This window comes from Salvelinus namaycush, chromosome 27 (genome assembly GCF_016432855.1).
Source record: "Salvelinus namaycush isolate Seneca chromosome 27, SaNama_1.0, whole genome shotgun sequence".
In the NCBI taxonomy this organism is placed as follows: domain Eukaryota; kingdom Metazoa; phylum Chordata; class Actinopteri; order Salmoniformes; family Salmonidae; genus Salvelinus; species Salvelinus namaycush.
This window is the reverse complement of record NC_052333.1, coordinates 25,706,841-25,727,575: the sequence shown is the minus strand read 5'-3', so window position 1 is coordinate 25,727,575 and position 20,735 is coordinate 25,706,841. Positions and strand designations below refer to the sequence as shown.

The 20,735-nt window shown below is 46.6% G+C and overlaps 1 protein-coding gene across 1 annotated transcript in view; it reads right to left on the bottom strand.

The window, feature by feature from the left end:
• The window catches only part of LOC120022203 (A-kinase anchor protein 9-like), a 138,930-nt gene that overhangs the window by 875 nt on the left and 117,320 nt on the right, over positions 1-20,735 (bottom strand). Inside the window, exons 32-54 of the mRNA XM_038966076.1 lie at positions 20,421-20,507; positions 18,916-19,962; positions 18,568-18,708; positions 18,430-18,474; positions 18,150-18,266; positions 17,911-17,955; positions 16,456-17,193; positions 15,487-15,547; positions 11,854-11,975; positions 8,635-8,835; positions 8,294-8,461; positions 7,842-7,980; positions 7,389-7,554; positions 7,089-7,239; positions 6,529-6,885; positions 5,520-5,819; positions 2,897-3,126; positions 2,635-2,740; positions 2,180-2,365; positions 1,742-1,945; positions 1,333-1,565; positions 665-759; positions 97-336 (exon numbers count right to left, since the gene is read on the bottom strand). Coding sequence (XP_038822004.1) covers positions 97-336; positions 665-759; positions 1,333-1,565; positions 1,742-1,945; positions 2,180-2,365; positions 2,635-2,740; positions 2,897-3,126; positions 5,520-5,819; positions 6,529-6,885; positions 7,089-7,239; positions 7,389-7,554; positions 7,842-7,980; positions 8,294-8,461; positions 8,635-8,835; positions 11,854-11,975; positions 15,487-15,547; positions 16,456-17,193; positions 17,911-17,955; positions 18,150-18,266; positions 18,430-18,474; positions 18,568-18,708; positions 18,916-19,962; positions 20,421-20,507 — 5,179 coding nt within the window. The remainder of the gene's footprint in view (positions 1-96; positions 337-664; positions 760-1,332; positions 1,566-1,741; positions 1,946-2,179; positions 2,366-2,634; positions 2,741-2,896; positions 3,127-5,519; positions 5,820-6,528; positions 6,886-7,088; positions 7,240-7,388; positions 7,555-7,841; positions 7,981-8,293; positions 8,462-8,634; positions 8,836-11,853; positions 11,976-15,486; positions 15,548-16,455; positions 17,194-17,910; positions 17,956-18,149; positions 18,267-18,429; positions 18,475-18,567; positions 18,709-18,915; positions 19,963-20,420; positions 20,508-20,735) is intronic.

Genomic DNA, 20,735 nt, shown 5'->3' with positions numbered 1-20,735 from the left:
ATTGAATGAGAAGGCAATTTTTGCTTTTGCATTACATTATTTAACTCTAGATGGTGTGAAGTAGTACGGTTGGAAGTGTGTGTGCGTGTCTGTTACCTGACTGCACGCTCCCCAGTCTCCTCTGCAGGGCCTCCAATCTGGAGATGTAGTCGGTGAGCGCTCGGTCAGGGTCGTAGTTCTGGAGGTGGGAGCAGGTCAGAGGGCCAGAGTCCCCAGCCATGTGGAACCTGTGTTGTGCAGAGGAGAGGGCGGACCTGGGGGAGGCCCCTCTCCTCTCTCCGTACACCTCCACACTCCCCGGTTGCAGGTAGGGTGAGTCTGTCCTCACCTCATTACCTGAAGAGGAAGAGAGACAGTTGTCAGTCCTCTGTGGGGGGGTTTCTCTCACAAAACAGGATCAATGAGTCAGTCAACGAAAAGGTAATTATACATTTTCTGCTTTGCATTGAACCTGGCATTTTAGAATATTCAGGTTATTTATTTAGGTTAGCTAGCATTGTGTACCACCTGATCAATCAGCACTTCATTGACTACACGTGTGTAAGTCTAGGTTAGCCTAGCTTGGTTCTTTACCATTTAACTCAACCAGTCCATTCATTCCATGTGATTCTCCCAGTATATTTTCCTGGTGTTGGGATAGTGTGAGGAAATGTGATTTTCATACCCGTTGACTGCCCCAGGCCATTTCTGTTCACGTTGCCAGATGTTATGGAGCTCATCCCTGTAGTTTTATGCCATCGCTTGACCAGGAAACGCATTCTGGAAGAACAGAACAGTCTGATTCAAAGACTGTGTCAAACTCGCTCCACGGAGGGCCGAGTGTATGCGGGATTTCGCTCCTCCCTTATACCAGATTGATTTATTAAGGTCACTTATTAGTAAGAAACTCCCCTCCCTGGTTGTCTAGCTCCTAATCGAAATGAAGACACAGGCCTTCCATAGAATGAGTTTAACAACTCCATTAGAGTACAGAGGACCATTAGCCTACAGTACAATCAGAACAATCCATCTGTGTTTATTAAAATAACTACTGATATTGTATGATGCTGTATGAACTCAAGTTTTGAAGTAATAACTAATCAGCTATAAACTTGATTAAGGTTTTTAATAAGTATAATTTAGCTATAAGCTACTCATAAAGGTCTTTAAACTGCAGAGCATTATATTTTAGCAGCTATAGCCTCACAACAACAACAACAGTCTACGCTGCTCTGTTGACCAGGAGAGGGCAACATGCTAACAATAAAACCCATATGATCATAAGCAACCAGCTATCCTATAGCCTCCTAACAGGTGCAACGCCATCCTACCACTCCAGTTCCAATTGTTTACCTGAAGAGGGCGATGGAGACGCGGACGGCCGAGCGGAAGCGCGTCAGCCCCCGGTGGCTTTGTGTCAGGGACTCCAGGCTGCAGTGGGAGGGCCGGCTGCCCATGCGGGCGATGATCGACAGCGTGGCTTCCTCGCACTCCTGGAAGCCACCGAGCAGCAGCAGCAGGTACTTCTTCTGGTAGATGAGGGCCTTGCGGAAACTCTCGGAGCGTAGGTACTTGCCATATATCTTCTGGAGAAGGGGAATAGGAGAGAGAAAAAGGAGGGTTGAAAAAGTGTGTGATTGTTAAGTGGGTTGTATAGATGTGCAACAACGTATTTGCTATTCAAATTTGACAAAGAGTGGAAAAGTGGTAGATTTGAAAGAGGTAAGTGTCATGGAGAAATGCAGGGCAGATTTGAGCTCACAGTCAGTGTGGAGTTGTCTGTCTCCGGTCCGGTCATGTCTCTGAGGGACTCTGTCCTGATCTCTCCTCTGAGTCGGGTCACCTCTGCCTGGGCTAGACGTAGGACCTTCTCCAGCCGGCTCCTCTCCCTGGTCCAGGCTTCGCGCTCCGACGAGAACAGAATGCTGGCCGCCTCCTGCTGCTTGTCCGCGCCACCTCTCCTGGACTGGAGGGAAAGAGGTTGAGAGGGGTCGTGTTAGGTTGGTGCAAATTAAAGCAATGTCTCCACAAGCTACTTCTCTGCCATTTCTAGGTGCCTCCGCAATCCAGCATTGTACTCTGTCCCATGTCCCTATATTCCCGACCTGCCACTGGCCTTGTATAGTATTTGACTAGTGTTGTACTGATCCCAGACCCGTCACTAGCCCTTAGCCGCGTTAGTTCTAGTATTGTAACTCACGCTGCCCCCTGATCCCAGACCAGCCTGGCGGTAGCGTCGAAGCTCGTCCTCCAGGCGGAGGGTCTGGTTGCGCAGATCGTTCTTCTCCTCTGTCAGACGGCTGACGAAGCCTGTGAGCTCAGCATTCTGTCTCAGCAGCCGCTCTGCCAGGGAGCTGGACTGGCCACCCGCCACCAGGGCGGTGCTCTGTGGACACAGCGGAGAAGAAATACCAGTGTTCACTAGCCACTGAAGTCATACAAATACTCTATACATCAAGTAGAGTAGCTTCCTCCTACATGTGCAGGTGATGGGCAGGGGGTTACTATTTAAGTTTGACTAAGACTGTAGTTTGTTTCCTGTTGGGTTTTCTATGTGGTTTATGTATATAATGTGTGAGCTGTGCTAAGATATTTTTGTAGGACAATAAACATCAATCTCATCTAAGTAGTCTGAAATGAGAAGTGTCAATTCACCGAGGGGACCAAGGGGAGCGCTGGAGACTGCTGCAGCATAGTGATGACCTCATCAATGTTCGACTGCAGCCACGACAGTCCTTCACTGTCCACCTCCGTAGTCAGCCTGCACACACAAGCATCAATCCACACAACCACAACATAAATCTACACCTGCACATATATTTACCAGTCACTACAACAATTCACTTCAATCAAATGTTGAAGTCATGAATATAATGTACAACTGTTTTGAGAAAGTTGTTAAGAAATTGTGTCATACCTGCCAGAGCCCTTGCTGACCAAGGTTTGGATCTTGGCTGCGATGAGCTGCAGTTTGCCCAAGACCTTGTCTGAGTGTTTGGGGTCATAGTGGGGGGCGAGGTTGCCCCCTGTCCCAGTGACTTTGAGGAGGGAAGGTGTGCTGGGGTTGACAGTCAGCGTGTCGCCAGACTTCTGCTTGAACACCCAGTCTCTGGTCCGGTCTGTGGGCTCGCCTTGCCACAAAGCCTGCTACAGTCACAGACACAGTACAGAAATGTCATTATGATCACTTACCATTCAGAGCCTGCAGGTTATAAAAATTATAAACTGGGTGGTTCCAGCCCTGAATGCTGATTGGCTGACAGCCGTGGTATATCAGACCATATACCCCGCTATGACAAAACATTTATTTGTACTGCTCTAATTACGTTGGTAACCGGTTTATAATAGGATTAAGGCACCTCAGTGGAATATGGCCAATATACGACAGCTTTTAGCCGTCGTATATTGGCCATATACCACACCCCCGGGCCTTATTGCTTAAATATACAGATATTCTGAAAGTATTCAGACCCCTTAAAAGTTTCCCCATTTTATTACGTTACAGCCTTGTTCTAAAATTGATTACATCTACAAACAATACTTCATAATGACAAAGCAAAAACAGGTTTTTAGAAATTGGCACATTTTTATTTATATATATATATATATATATATATAAAAAGAAGAAATATAACATTTACATAAGTATTCAGACCCAATACTCCGTACTTTGTCGAAGCACCTTTGGCAGTGATTATAGCCTCGAATCTTCTAGGGTATGACGCTACAAGCTTGGCACACCTTTATTTGGGGAGTTAATCATATTCTTCTCTGCAGATCCTCAAAAGCTCTGTCAGCTTGGATGGGGAGCGTCGCTGCACAGCTATTTTCAGGTCTCTCCAGAGATGCTTGATCGGGTTCAAGTCCTGGGTTTGGCTGGCCACTCAAGGACATTCAGAGACTTGTCCCGAAGCCACTCCTGAGTTGTCTTGGCATTGTCCTGTTGGAAGGTGAACATTTGCCCCAGTCTGAGGTCCTGAGCACTTTGGAGCAGGTTCATCTAGGATCTCTCTGTACTTTGCTCCGTTCAGCTTTCATTTGATCCTGACTATTCTCCCAGTCCCTACAGCTGAAAAACATCCCCAGAGCATGATGCTGCCACCACCATGCTTTACCGTAGAGATGGTGCCAGGTTTCCTCCAGACGTGACGCTTGGCATTCAGGCCAAAAAGTTCAATCTTGGTTTCATCAGACCAGATAATATTGTTTCTCATGGTCTAGGAGTCCTTTAGGTGCCTTTTGGCAAGCTCCAAGCTGTCATGTGCCTTTTACTGAGGAGTGCCTTCCGTCTGGCCACTCCACCATAAAGGCCTGATTGGTGGAGTGCTGCAGAGGTGGTTGTCCTTCTGGAAGGTGGGAAGGTTCTCCCATCTCCACAGAGGAACTCTGGAGCTCTGTCAGAGTGACAATCAGGTTCTCGCTCACCTCTCTGACCAATGCCCTTCTCCCCCGATTGCTCAGTTTGGCCAGGCGGCCAGCTCTAGAAAGAGTCTTGATGGTTTCAAACTTCTTCCATTTAAGAATGATGGAGGCCAGTGTGTTCTTGGGGAACTTCCACGCTGCAGACATTTTTTGGTATCCTTTCCCAGATCTGTGCCTTGACACAATCATGTCTCGGGGCCCTACAGACAATTCCTTCGGCCTCACGGCTTGGTTTTTGCTCTGACATGCACTGTCAACTGTGGGTCCTTATATAGACAGGTGTGTGCTTGTCCAAATCATGTCCAATCAATTGAATTTACCACAGGTGGACTCCAATCAAGTTGTAGAAACATCTCAAGGATGATCAATGGAAACAGGATGCACCTGAGCTCAATTTCGAGTCTCCTAGTAAAGGGTCTGAATAGGTATTGTTTTTGTATTTTGAATACATTTGCAAAAAATTCAAAAAACCTGTTTTCGCTTCGTCTTTATGGGGCATTGTGTGTAGATTGATGAGGGAAAAATGGCAAGGGTTCTGAATACTTTCCGAATGCACTGTATGCTTGATTGTCACATACATGGATAGGTGCAGTTAAATGTGTTGTTTTACAGTGTCAGCAATAGTAGTACGGTGCCTGGAGCCAATTATGGGTTAAGTGCCTTGCTCAAGGAAAGACAGACTTTTGTTATCTTGGTGGCTCTGGTAATCGAACCAGCAACTCTTTGGTTACTGGCCCAATGCTCTAACCGATAGGCTACCTGCCACCCCTAGACACATGGCACAGAGTTTAAATAACTAATAACTGGCCCTAATTGTGGATTATCCTACATTATTATTCTGTTGCTGAGTGTAAAACAGCACCACATTTACATTATTATCTATTATTACCTTGGAGCAACACTGCACAACAGAGTTAACAAGGCTATGTACTATAGAATATTGTATCATCATACATAGCTGGGTTCTAACAACAAGACAGGCTAATAGACGCAATATCGTAGTATCAATAGCTAAAACATTTTCTCTAAAACATAATTCAATTGTACTATCTGACACTAAAGCGCTGTATTTGGTTCATTCAAAGTGTATGAATGTAGGATATATAAATGTCACCTACGTTTTGGTTATCAGGCTGCTGCTGCGTCCCGCTCCTCTCCACCTCTCTCGTCTCTCCCAGCTGGACCACTCTCTCCTGGAGCCTCTCCTTCTCTTGCTCCAGCCGCTTCCCCTGCTGCACCTCTCTATTCAGCTGCTCCATGGCCTCCCGTGCCTGCTCCCCCAGGCTTTCCAGCTGGCCCTTGGCCTCCCGCAGAGCCTCCTGGTCCTTGCATGACCTCTGAGCTGCAGAGGTTAGCTCCTCCTCCCGTTGCACCGCCGCCAGCTTCTGGGCCTCCACCTCGTCCAGCAGACTAACCACCTGAAGAGGGAATAGATGGTCACAGGATTTAGTGGGAATGCAGAAGTAAAGGTAAATATAGTCACTATAGCAGTAATGCCTATGTAAAGTCGTCATGACAGTTTGGAGAAAGCATATGCACCACCTGATGAGCCACTTTGTCGTGCAATTTAGTGGGGGTGCAGAATCACATCACATAACTGGTCACACTGCCAACACTATATTTTGCGAGCACTTTATGTGAATCTCCTGTGTGCAGGGCATTGATAGCAGACTGGCTGACGCGATCCACGTAGCCACACAGCAAGGAAGAGCTGTGACTCACTGGTCGGGACAGGAGGCCGTTTGTTAATGCAATATTCGCTCAGAAATTCTGCAGACTCATTGATTGGTTCTCTCAAATATTAATTTGAGACCTCTTGTTTGGGATTTGAAAATCCAACAGTTGTAATGGAAGGGGGCTATGTGTGGCCGTGCCTGTGGGTGTTTGAGTGAGAAAGACACAGAGGAGGAACCAACCAGTACAAACACAGCCCCCTTCATTATCGACACATCGTAACGACAACATCAAAACAGCCTTTCCGGACTAAAGTCAGGCGGACTGAGTTAGGCGTTAGCCAGACTACATTGATTGTACCTTGTATCACATACCCATAGAGCATCATACGACTTGATGTAACTAGTGTGTATGTAGGTGTGCGTCTGCTTCATCTACAAACAAACAGTCCACCTGAGCATGCTTCTTGTCCAGCTCCCTCTGCAGACCCTCTAGCAGACCTTCGGGTGACATCGCCCCTCCCACCACTTCATCCTCCCCCTTCTCAGCCACCTCCCCCTCTGGGTTTTCTCTCCAGGAGGAGCCATAGTGGCGATGCTCCTTCTCTCTCCCCAGGGCATTACTCAGCTCCTGGGCCCGGGCTCGCTCCGACACTAGCTGGACGTGGAGCTGCGAGGCCTGGGTCTGCAGCCTGGAGCGCTCCTGTTCGGCCTGGAGGGACAGCTGGGAGGAGGACTGGCGCTCCTGGCCTAGGGTTGAGGTCAGCTGGGCTACGAGACTCTGCTGCTTCTCCAGGGCCAGTTTGAGATCCTGGAGGGAAGGGGTGTAAAGACAAGAGATACTTGTGAAACACATTTGACTAGATAATACCCCAGTGACTAAAGTGAACATATCAGTAAATCACTACATTTAAGTAAACACACACTAAAGAGAAGACATGTGGAAACAAGTAGGCAATTATACCTGAAAACACAGGGACACTAGTCTTCTACCTTCACTACAAACTGTCTTACCTCCAGCTCCTCTCTCTCCAGCTCCTCTTTCTTGTCTGATTTACACTTCTCCTTCTCGAAGGCCCACTGCAGCTCTCTGGCCTTCTTCTGTTCGTCTGCCAGTCTGTCCGCCAGGGTGTCCACCTCAGCAGCCTTCTGTGACATCTCCGTTCTAGAAACAAAGACAATGACACCAGGCTGGATCCATCCAACAGCAACTAGGAAGGTAAACTTTATCTCTTTATCCCTAAATAGTCATACCTGACAATGTTCTGCTCTTTTATGCATCAAACTGTGTGTGAGCGTGCATTAAAACCTTACCTGACTGTGTCCAGCTCCTTCAGGTGTTTGTACTGGGCCTTGAGCGTGGTCTCCAGCTCTAGTTTGGTCTGGGCCAGCTCTCCCTTCAGCTCCTCCAGGGCCCTGTCAGCCTGCAGCAGAATGTGGGGCTCTGGAACACCACCTCTCTCCCTCTGCTGCTCAACACCTGAGTGGGATGAACAGCCAGACAAAACAACATGCAAGGCAATAGAATCAGCTGCTGTTTATCCTTTTTTAAATTAAATTATATCGGTTGCACTGAGTTGAATAACTGTGACCTCGTCTAAGACAATTTACTATATATATTAGTCAGTCATTAAATCAATTAATTTATCCATCCATCCAGCCTCCACTCATTCAGCCCCCCCCCAGCCATTCATCCATCATCCCTATGTGTCCTTACAACTAACACACAAATGGCAGAAGAAACCACTGGAGGCCCAGACTACAGACCATGATTGGATCTGCCTCTCCTGCCAGGCTCCTGGCCTTGGATTTGTTCTAGCTGGGCCCGGAGCTGCCGGACCTCTGTCAGCAAACTGCTTCTGTCTGCAGTCTGGAGCATCCCCATGGCATCTCTGTGATGGGTGTCCTGTAGATACACACAGCCACAGTTTAGCCTTGGAACTTAAAAACAACTGTACACAAATAGATATGACCAAGTTTTTCTACAAAGTGGAGAAACAGGCACTATACTAAAATGGCTCAATATTTTTTCTGTTACCTGTTGGCTATATCCCACTCTCCAGCTAGTTAATATGCTAATAATAACATAAGCAGGTAATGCTAACTTGAGTTTTAAGTGTTTGTTGCTACCTGCTTGGCTAGCCTGTGCTCCAGCTAGTTGAGGCTAATGCTAAGGTTAGCCAGCAGTTAGGCTAAAGTATACATCGTTTTTCAGTGACCTGCTCGGCTAGCCTGTGCTCCAGCTGGTTGAGGTGGATGATCGCGTCGCTAGTGTCCAGCAGGTCCAGTCGGGCATAGGCAGCGCTCTTCAGCACACTCCGCTCCCTCACAAACACCTGCTGCACTGCCCCCAGCAGCTCTCCACGCCAGTCCGCACTACCTGGGGTCTGAACATACACAAGTATGAGAATGAGAGAGAAAAGGGTTTCTGAAGGCTCAATTAAGCCTTAAAAGCTAAGTTTAATTTAAACTGCGACCAACAAAACCCCTACTGTATTTAAGAAAGGCTACCAGCACAAAGTATCCATGCTACAATGTACAGATGCTACCAGTCCTGTACCTGTGTTTCCCTGCTGCGTGTCTGAATCTGGGTTATGAGGGCCTTGAGGGACTCCACGGTGGCCAGCAAGGCCTCTCTCTCGTTGGGCCAGCCCTGGGAATGGTGGAACAGGCTGGCTGGGTCAGCCTCGCCCTCTGGGATTGGAAGTGCCGACAGGGACAGCACCTGCATGCCCTCCTGGTGCACTTCGCGCAGCAGGTTCTGGAGTGGACACACATGTATAGACATTCTTCTCATGAATATTAAACCACGTGCAAACTAGACATCTTCACCAATACACTCAAATTGCCATATAAAGACATTAAGGTTTTACTTCTAACCTACAAAGCATTACATGGGCTTGCTCCTAGCCATCTCTCCGATTTGGTCTTGCCGTACATACCTACACGTACGCTACGGTCGCAAGACACAGACCTCCTTATTGTCCCTAGAATTTCTAAGCAAACAGCTGGAGGCAGGGCTTTTTATGGAATGGTCTGCCTATCTATGTGAGACACAGACTCGGTCTCGACCTTTACAGTGGCTTGCGAAAGTCTTCACCCCCCTTGGCATTTTTCCTATTTTGTTGCCTTACAACCTGGAATCAAAATGGATTTTTTTCCCCCATCATTTGATTTACACAATATGCCTACTACTTTGAAGATGCAAAATATTTTTTTTTATTGTGAAACAAACAAGAAATAAGACAAAAAACAGAAAACTTGAACGTGCATAACTATTCACCCCCCACAAAGTCAAACCTTTGTAGACACCTTTTGAAGCAATTACAGCTGCACATCTCTTGGGGTATGTCTCTATAAGCTTGGCACATCTAACCACTGGGATTTCTGCCAATTCCTTAAGGCAAAACTGCTCCAGCTCCTTCAAGTTGGATGGGTTCCGCAGGTGTACAGCAATCTTTAAGTCATACCACAGATTCTCAATTGGATTGAGGTCTGGGCTTTGACTAGGCCATTCAAACACATTTAAATGTTTCCCCTTGAACCACTCGAGTGTTGCTTTAGCAGTATGCTTAGGGTCATTGTCCTGCTGGAAGGTGAACCTCCGTCCCAGTCTCAAATCTCTGAAAGACTGAAACAAGTTTCCCTCAAGAATTTCCCTGTATTTAGCACCACCCATCATTCCTTCAATTCTGACCAGTTTTCCAGTCCCTGCCGAAGAAAATTCATTCCCTGTGGGGATGGTATTCTCAGGATGATAAGAGGTGTTGGGTTTGAGGCAGACATAGCCTTTCCCTTGATGGACAAAAAGCTACATTTTAGTCTCATCTGACCAGAGTACCTTCTTCCATATGTTTGGGGAGTCTCCCACATACCGTTTGGCGAACACCAAACGTGTTTGCTTATTTTTTTCTTTAAGCAATGGCTTTTTTCTGGACACTCTTCCATAAAGCCCAGCTCTGTGGAGTGTACGGCTTAAAGTGGTCCTATGGACAGATACTCAAATTTTCCGCTGTGGAGCTTTGCAGCTTTATCTTTGGTCCCTTTGTTGCCTCTCTGATTAATGCCCTTCTTGCCTGGTCCGTGAGTTTTGGTGGCGGCCCTCTCTTGGCTGGTTTGTTGTGGTGCCATATTCTTTCCATTTTATTTATAATGGATTTAATGGTACTCCATGGGATGTTAAAAGTTTTGGATATTTTTTTAAAACCCAACCCTGATCTGATCTGTACTTCTGCACAACTTTGTCCCTGACCTGTTTGGAGAGCTCCTTGGTCTTCATGGTGCCGCTTGCTTGGTGGTGCCCCTTGCTTAGTGGTGTTGCAGACTCTGGGGCCTTTCAGAACAGGTGTATATATACTGAGATCATGTGACAAATCATGTGACACTTAAATAATGTCCACCTGTGTGATATCTAAATTGTGTGACTTCTGAAGGTAATTGGTTGCACCAGATCTTATTTAGGGGCTTCATAACAAAAGGGGTGAATACATATGCACGCACCAGTTATTTTTTTCATTTCACTTCACCAATTTGGACTATTTTGTGTAGGTCCATTACATGAAATCCAAATAAAAATCCATTTAAATTACAGGTTGTAATGCAACAAAATAGGAAAAATGCAAAGGGTGATGAATACTTATGCAAGACACATCTCTTCAGTAGGTCCTATGAGTGCAGTCTGGCCCAGGGGTGTGAGGGTGAAAGGCACTGGAGCGATGACCCGCCCTTGGTGTCTCTGCCTGGCTGGTTCCCCTCTCTCCACTGGGATTATCTTCCTCTAACCCTGAGTCACTGGTGCTCTACCATGCCGTCCCTAGGAGGGATGCGTCACTTGAGTGGGTTGAGTCACTGACGTGATGTTCCTGTCCGGGTTGGCGCCCCCCTTGTGTTCGTGCCGTAGGGGAGATATTCGTGGGCTACACTCAGCCTTGTCTCAGGGTAGTAAATTGGTTGTTTGAAGATATCCCTCTAGTGTTGTGGGGGCTGTGCTTTGGCAAAGTAGGTGGGGTTATAACCTGCCTGGTTGGCCCTGTCCGGGGGAATCGTCGGACAGGGCCACAGGGTCTCCCCGACCCCTCCCGTCTCAGCCGCCAGTGTTTATGCTGCGATAGTTTGTGTCGGGGGGCTAGGGTCAGTCTGTTATATCTGGAGTATTTCTCCTGTCTTATCCGGTGTCCTCTCCCTCCCGGAGGCCCTGAGCCCTGGGACCATGCTTCAGGACTACCTGGCCTGATGACTCCTTGCTGTCCCCAGTCCACGTGGTCGTGCTGCTGTTAAAGTTTCAACTGTTCTGCCTGCGGCACCCTGACCTGTTCACCGGACATGCTAACATGTCCCAGACCTGCTGTTTTTCGACTCGCTCTACCGCACTCACTGTCTCTAACTCTGAATGATTGTCTATGAAAAGCCAACTGACATTTACTCCTGAGGTGCTGACCTGTTGCACCCTCTACAACCACTGTGATTATTATTTGACCCTGTTGGTCATTTATGAACGTTTGAACATCTTGGCCATGTACTGTTATAATCTCAACCCGGCACAGCCAGAAGAGGAACCAGGCCTCCCCTCAGAGCCTGGTTCCTCTCTAGGTTTCCTCCAAGGTTCCTGCCTTTCTAGGGAGTTTTTCCTATCCACCGTGTTTCTACATTTGCATTGCTTGCTGTTTGGGGTTTTAGACTGGGTTTCTGTATAGCACTTTGTGACATCGTCTGATGTAAAAAGGGCTTTATAAATACATTTGATTGCTTAACTTTACATTGCCAAGTGCAGTTCTTGTACCTTAATTCTGTCAGGCAGTGCATCGTCTGTTTCTTTTCTGGCTCCCTCTGGTGTGGTCCTGAACTCCTGCTGCAGGTTAGGCAGGTCGTAGCCTGTCCGCTGACTCCACTCAGAACTGCTGTCTGCAATAGGGTACACACAAGGTTAACATTGCATATCAATGGGAGAAAAACACTTTGAATGGGCAAAGCATCCATCATTATAAACACCAGAAAACATGTGAATCAACTCAAAAGAGTCATGCCATGACTTGTGAAATTCTGTGTTTGTTGAAACAGTATGGTATAATACACTATATGACTAAAAGTATGTGGACACCTGCTCGTCGAACATCTCATTCCAAAATCATGGGCATTAATATGGAGTTGGTCCCTCCTTTGCTGCTATAACAGCCTCCACTATTCTGAGAAGGCTTTCCACTAGATGTTGGAACAATGCTGCAGGGACAGCGACAAGAGCATTACTGAGGTCAGGCACTGATGTTGAGTGACTAGGCCTGGCTCGCTGTCTGCGTTCCAATTCATCCCAAAGGTGTTCGATGGGGTTGAGGTCAGGGCTCTGTGCATGCCAGTTAAGTTCTTCCACACTGATCTCGACAAACCACTTCTGGACCTCGCTTTGTCATGCTGAAACAGGAAAGGGAATTCCCAAAACTGTTGCCACAAAGTTGGAAGCACAGAATTGTCTAGAATGTCACTATGCTGTAGCATTAAGATTCCCCTTTAGTGGAACTAAGGGGCCTAGCCCAAACCATGAAAGGCCCAGACCATTATTTCTCCTCCACCAAACTTTACAGTTGGCACTATTCATAGGGGCAGGTAGCAGGTACCATTCACCTGGCATCCGCCAAATCCAGATTCGTCCATCAGACTGCCAGATGGTGAAGCGTGATTCACCACTCCAGAGAACGCGTTTCCACTGCTCCAGAGTCCAATGGTAGCAAGCTTTACACCTCTCCAGCCAACACTTGGCATTGCGCATGGTGATCTTAGGCTTGTGTGCGGCTGCTTGGCCATGGAAACCCATTTCATGAAGCTCCCGACGAACAGTTCTTATGCTGACGTTGCTTCCAGGGGAAGATTAGAACTCGGTAGTGAGTGTTGCAACCGAGGACAAACAATTTTTACGTGCTATGAGTCGGTCCCATACTGTGAGCTTGTGTGGCCTGCCATGTCGCGGCTGAGCCGTTGTTGCTCCTAGACGTTTCCACTTCACAATAACCGCACTTACAGTTGATAACCGCACTTACAGTTGACCGGTGCAGCTCTAGCAGGGAGTAAATTTGACGAATTGACTTGTTGGAGCTCTTCAGTAAGGCCATTCTCCTGACAATGTTTGTCTATGGAGATTGCAAGGCTGTGTGTTTGATTTTATACACTTGTCAGCAACGGGTGTGGCTGAAATAGCCGAATCCCCAGATTTGAAGTTGTGTCCACATACTTTTCTATAATCAAATCGGTAAACATTTTTACAACACCTGCTCATTCAAGGATTTTTCTTTATTTTTTACTATTTTATACATTGTAGAATAATAGTGAAGACATCAAAACTATAAAATAACACATATGGAATCATGTGGTAACCAAAAAAGTGTTACACAAATCAAAATATATTTTAGATTTGAGATTCTTCAAATAGCCACCCTTTGCCTTGATGACAGCTTTGCACATTCTTGGCATTCTTTCAACCAGCTTCACCTGGAATGGTTTTCCAACAGTGTTGAAGGAGTTCCCACATATGATGAGCACTTGGCACTTGTTGGCTGCTTTTCCTTCGCTCTGCGCTCCGACTCATCCCAAACCATCTCAATTTGGTTGAGGTCGGGGGATTGTGGAGGCCAGGTTATCTGGTGCAGCACTCCATCGCTCTCCTCCTTGGAAAAATAGCCCTTACAGAGCCTGGAGGTGTGTTGGGTCATTGTCCTGTTGGAAAAACAAATGACAGTCCCACTAAGCCCAAACCAGATGGGATGGCGAATCGCTGCAGAATGCTGTGGTAGGCATGCTGGTTAAGTGTGCCTTGAATTCTAAATAAACCACAGTGTCACAAGCAAAGCACCCCCACACCATAATACCTCCTTCTCCATGCTTTACGGTGGGAAATACACATGCGGAGATCATCCGTTCACCCACACCGCTGCTCACAAAGACACGGCGGTTGGAACCAAAAATGTTCTAATTGGACTCCAGACCAAAATAACACATTTCCACCTGTCTAATGTCAATTGCTCGTGTTTCTTGGTCCAAGCAAGTCTCTTCTTCTTATTGGTGTCCTTCAGTAGTGATTTTTTTTTAGCAATTCGACCATGAAGGCCTGATTCACAGTCTCCTCTGAACAGCTGATGTTGAGATGTGTCTGTTACTTGAACTCTGTGAAGCATTTATTTGGGCTGCAATTTCTGAGGCTGGTAACCCTAATGAACTTATCCTCTGCAGCAGAAGTAAATCTGGGTCTTCCATTCCTGTGGAGGTCCTCATGAGAGCCAGTTTCATCATAGCGCTTGATGGTTTTTGCGACTGCACTTGAAGAAACTTTTAAAGTTCTTGAAATTTTCAGTATTGACTGACCTTCATGTCTTAAAGTAGTGATGGACTGTCGTTTCTCTTTGCTTATTCGGGCTGTTCTTGCCATAATATGGACTTGGTCTTTTACCAAATAGGGCTATCTTCTGTATACCCCCCTACCTTGTCACAACACAACTGACTGGCTCAAACGCATTAAGGAAAAAATTCCACAAATTAACTTAAGGCACACATTGCAATGCATTCCAGGTGACTACCTCATGAAGCTGGTTGAGAGAATGCCAAGAGTGTTGTGATAGAAACATTACATATTTACCTGTTTCTTTTTATATTAATGGTTAACAATTAATATTTAACTAATAGTAAGACATTTCTGTCCTGTTAGCGTCTGTTTTCATGGGCTCCACTCTAGTTCCATGCAGCTAATCTAGGCGTATGGTCACTGGAGATGGCTTGAGCTGACAAATGAGTTAAATACTGCATTACATAGACAGGAATGTGTTTTACTAGAGAATGCTTAGGAGTAGAAAAATCCCTCATTGTCTCAAAATCATCCTTGCATCTGGGAAACTAAGCCAGGGTGGGGTTAAGACAACAACCCACATGCAGTTAACGACAGGATGAACCCAGGGTGGCTTATGATGCTCCTTAGTCTGCATGAGGGGGGTTGAAGCAACCATGACTGAGCGTCAGCTATATATAGTACTCTGCATTTGTGTAAAGGTTAGGTTACTCGGTCCAAAAATTGTGAAAGTGTTATATAGCCTAGGGCAGGGTTCCCCAACTGGGGCCGAATTTAGCTCACGGGTGCTTTTATACTGTTCCCAAGTATTCCCACGCATAACAGGGAGACACGTGATCGTATACAAATGTAAGCAAGGTTTGAAATGATTATGTTTTAGTCAAACATATCTGTTTGGGCTTCTTGAGGTCAATTTGCAGTCAACTAATTATGTTCCAGACCCCTGACCATCCGCTTCAGAAAACATCGTCCAGCAGCTGAATCTAGTTGATGATCCCTGGCCTAGGGTATTGTGATTACTAGGGAAAACACGTGACCTCAAGAACAATTCGGCATGGAGGTGGGATATGTGACACTACATCAACTTACCACTGGTGTAGCCGTCTTTGAATTGCGATCCTGCGGGACGCTCTGGTCTCGATGAGGGGGCCTGGAGGGCATGAAACCAGGTCAGTATACAGAAGAGTTTGAGTTCCTTTACCTGCCTACTCCCCCATAAAAATGTCATGCTCATCATCTGGGTCATGTTAAATTAGGCACCAAACAGAAGAAAACAGACTGAAACCAGGTTTCTGCTGGGATGTTGTGAAGAGGGCACGACAACACCTTTTTCCCCTCAGGAGACTGAAAAGATTTGACATGGGTCCCCAGATCCTCAAAAAGTTCTACAGCTGCACCATCGAGAGCATACTGACCAGTTGCATCACCGCCTGGTATGGTAACTGCTCGGCAACTGACCGTAAGACGCTACAGAGGGTAGTATGTATGGCCCAGTACATCACTGGGGCCAAGCTTCCTGCCATCCAGGACCTATATACTAGGCGGTGTCAGAGGAAAGCCCAAAAATGTGTAAAAGACTCCAGTCACCCAAGTCATAGACTGTTTTCTCTGCTACCGCATGGCAAGCGGTACCAGAGCACCAAGTCTAGGACCAAAAGGCTCCTTAACAGCTTCTACCTCCAAACCATAAGACTGCTGAACAATTAACCAAATGGCCACCAGATTATTTACATTGACACCCCCCCTATTAGTTTTTTTTTTTTTTTTTACACTGCTGCAAGTTGCTGTTTATTATCTATGCATAGTCACTTTACCCCTACTTACATGTACACATTACCTTAACTAACCTGTACCCCCGCACATTGACTCGGTACCAGTATCCCCTGCATATAGCCTCGATGTTATTTAATTGTGTTACTTTTTATAATCTTTTACTTTAGTTTATTTGGTAAATGTTTTCTTAACTCTTTCTTGAATTGCACTGTTGGTTTAGGGCTTACACGTTGCATTCGGCGCATGTGACAAAAAGTTTGATTTGATGTCGTCCAATGGACTTACTTCGTGGGAGCGTTGCAGCTTATCGATGACGGTCTTGAGAGCCTTGCACTCCTCCTCCAGTATTTGATTGTCCCGCTTCAGGGCCTCGCTCTCTGCGATGTGCCGGGCCTCCATGTCCATGATCTCTGCCGCGTGCAGATCCTGCATCTGTACGATCTTCTCCTGGTACTCCCCGATCATCTCCTCCACCTCTTCCTCCTCTGAAACAGATCTGGGCTGGCCAGATGTCTGGGAGGAAAATGTCTCCGTCTGAGTGCCAGCGTCTGTATGAGGCGGACGTTGAGATCCATTAAGATCAGACGATTGACCGGACAATTTGTCGGAAGACTTTTGGTTTGCCGCGGCAGAGTTCTTCCTGGAGAGCGATGGTTTGTCTTTGACAGAGGCGGCCATTTTTCCCTTGGCCCCCTGGCGTTGGTTTTGCGGTTTGCCGCCTTTCTTTTTTGGATGGGAGGGTGGTGCTTGCTGCTGCTGATCGAGTGAGGGAGACTGAGATGGTGATACTGGGGATAGTGGTGACGGTGACGCCGCGGATTTCGCCAAGGCTACTCTGAGCTGTTGTTGCTCCTCTTTGAGCTGAGCGATTGACAGGTCGCGGACTTGGAGTTCGGTCTGGAGTTTCTCGCTGCACTCTTTGAAGCTGTTCAGGTGTCCTTTGGTAGCGGCTGCCTCATCTCGGACCTCCTGGAGCTCTTGGAGAAGCTCGGATGTGGAGGCACCGTCACCTTCCAATGAGGCCTGGGAGGTGAAAGGACAGAGATTTATCAAAGAAGTCAATAGTCAGATCTTTTTCCATATTGCTGAGTAAAGTTGGAATATTCTGCTTTGCAGCAAAATGTACAGTAGAAGTCGGAAGTTTATTGAAGCCACATCTCATGACATCAGTCAGGAAGTTAAAGCTTGGTCGCAAATGGGTCTTCCAAATGGACTATGACCCTAAGCATACTTCCAAATTTGTGGCAAAATGGCTTAAGGACAACAAAGTCAAGGTATTGGAGTGGCCATCACAAAGCCCTGACCTCAATCCTATAGAAAATGTGTGAGCAGAACTGAAAAAGCGTGTGCGAGCAAGGAGGCCAACAAACCTGACTCAGTTACACCAGCTCTGTCAGGAGGAATGGGCCAAAATTCACCCAACTTATTTTGGGAAGCTTGTGGAAGGCTACCTGAAACGCTTGACCCAAGTTCAACAATTTAAAGGCAAAGCTACCAAATACTAATTGAGTGTATGTAAACTTCTGACCCACTGGGAATGTGATGAAAGAAATAAAAGCTGAAATAAATCATTCTCTCTACTATTATTCGGACTATTCACATTCTTAAAATAAAGTGGTGATCCTAACTGACCTAAAACAGGGAATTCTTACTAGGATTAAATGTCAGGAATTGTGAAAAACTGAGTTTAAATGTATTTGGCTAAGGTGTATGTAAACTTCTGACTTCAACTGTACTTACCTGGTAGAGTTCTCCCTTGAGATGTGCTATGGTCATCTCTCTCCCCTTTGGTACAAAAAAGATTAATGAAATGGTCAGATTGGTTAATAACTAAAATGGTCAACATTTTCAAAAAATGTACTGTTACCCACACAAAATGGACAATTCATAAATCAACAATTAAGTTTGGCACTGGAAGACTTCGACTCCCATAGTTATTTCCTTTGCTGAACACTGGTTGAATGTGACTGTGTTCATACCTGTAGAAGCTCCTGTAGTTTGTCACAGCTTTCCCTGTAGCTGCTGAGCTCCTCTTTGACCTCCTTCAGCTCCCGATGGATCTCAGACATCTTGGCCTCACTGCCTCCCGATGACACCTGGGGAATAGTTAGATGTTAGAAATTCTAGAACTTGGATATCAAGACAATGGATTTAAGATAATGACAAGAAAGTATTGCAATACTTTAGCAAATCTGAGGCAAAGTAGAATTGTACTGTGTCTGGCAATCGGAGGAACTCCCTTTCACATTAGTTTCTTACCTTTTGAAGGTCTTCTTGAAGGATGGCCATTGCGACCTCTTTTGCCTAAAAAAGTAAAACGTGACAATTGTAACTCCCTCTCATGCAATAATAATAGAGGATTTATCCAACATGGTTGTTGAGTGTGATATTACATACCTTGAGCTCCTGCTGGAGTTTATTGCTGCTCTCCTTGTAACTGCTGAGCTGTTCTTTGGTGGCTGAAGCCTCGTCCCTGACCTTCTGTAGCTCCTGTAGAATCTCAGATACAGCCAGCTCGTTGCCTCCAGAAGATGCAGTCTGGTTCAGAGTTCAAAGAGATAGCAGCTTGTCAGCATTTAACCTGTGAAAAACATCTCCAGGCAGTGTAGGCGTAAGCAAATTCATTCATCCATGGAAAGTAGAGCAGGCTAACTCTACCCCACATAAACGAATTCATAGCTGTAGCCTGCACCGCATCCTAACTTAACCCCAGAGACAATATTGAAGGCTAAAGTTAACAACTACCTCTGTGGCTGGAAATGTTCTCTGGCGTCCACCAGGCTTGGTCGTCCTCATCTGATTGAGCAGGTCCATGAGCAAGACCAGCCTCTTCTCGTACTCCAGCACCTCCTCCTCGGAGCTGGAGAGTAACTGCTTCTGCAGCTCCTGGTCCTTCTGCATGCCGCTCAGGCCTACCTCCAGCTCGCGGAGCTTCTCCGTCAGGAGGACCACCTTCCCAGTGGGGCCATGTTTGGCTCCTTGGATCTCCACTGCTTGGGAAATTCCTGCAAACCCAAAGTCCGGTACCTCCATCTGTCCCCTGGGATCTTGGTGGACGGATTCTTTGTCTCTCTGGCCCTTGGACTGCTGCGATTGATGCAGCTGTTGCTGGATGGCACCCAGTTGGGCCTGGCTGACAAGCGCGGTAGCCACCCTCTCCCTCAGCTTGTCCTCCAGGTCCTGAACCTTGCGCTGGAGGTCGTCAGCGTCCTCCTGGGCCCGCTCCACCAGGAACCGGCAGCGGGTCAGTTCAGAGTCTCTCTCTGTGACACAGGCCTCAAGTTTCTGAACGCTAAGGCTCAGCTCCTTCACCCTGGAGGTGGCATTCTGCTCAAGTGCCTGGATCTGAGCCTGCACCACTACAAACGCCGCCGTCTTATCCCTCAGGGCATCTTGCAGCTCCATCGCCATGTCGTCCGACAGCTCCTTTTCCGACTCGGCTAATGCTAGTCTGCTCTCCTGCAAGCACCGGTACCTCTCCAAAAGCGAACAGTGCTCGGCTTTGATGGTGTCCAGCTCTAGTTTGGCCAGGTCCATCTTTTGCTTCATTTCGTCATACTCCTCCTTGCTGGGACCTCCGACTTGGCTCTCCAACTGGCGCTTGAGCTCTTCTTCCGTCTCCGAAAACTGCTTCCGCTCAATGTTGGCCAGCTCCTCCTGGAGCTTGTCGATAACGGCGTTGAGCTGCTCCAACTCTTCCTCGCTGTTCCTCTTCAGGCGCTGCTGCTCGCTCCGCATGCACTCCACCTGGGACTCCAGATCCCGCAGTAGCTCATCCCTCGCATTGATTTCCTGAAGGGAAGGACAGAGCAGTGAATATAGGAATAAGGACGAAGATAAGGAAAAAGACCGGCTCATGCTTTCTTTAAAACTCAGACACAGTTGTGCCACGGCAATATAGTTATTGATAATATTTATGTGATAGATAATATATGCGTCTCAGCCAATCAGGTAAAATGTTTGGTTGGGACCGTAATAAATGGTACTTCAGGTACCAATTATGATTTGTTGGACAATTCTAGGGTGTTCCAAGTGTCTCTTTAGTAAGCCAACTTAAAGAAAAATTCACAACACAACAGAGGCCTACTTACCAAAACCTAAAATAAAATGGTGGGTTACGCCACAACAAAAATACCAAATAAATGAACGGCTGTCACACAACACAAACACTTATCCACTATCACAAATATATACATATATGTGAACAGAAGAACAAGTGGTCTGTCTAACGTATATGTATATGGGGTTACCTTGTTGTCAGGGGCTGTTTCCGTGTGTTGAAGCTTAGCCATCTGCTCATTAAGAAGAGCTATTTCCCTGTCCTTCTCCTCCATCACCTTCAAAAGTTTATCATATGTCGGAGATTATAATCTGCTGGCTCTCAACACACAAAAAAGATCACCCTTAAACTGGGACTAAAACAGTAGGGAACATTAAAGGGGGGGGGTTCTTTATCTTTGGGTGGGGATACTACCTATCACTACAATATTAGCCCAACAGGTACCACATTGGTGCTTTGGCTAATGTGGCATACAAATAGCATTTGCTTGTAAATTACTTCTGTA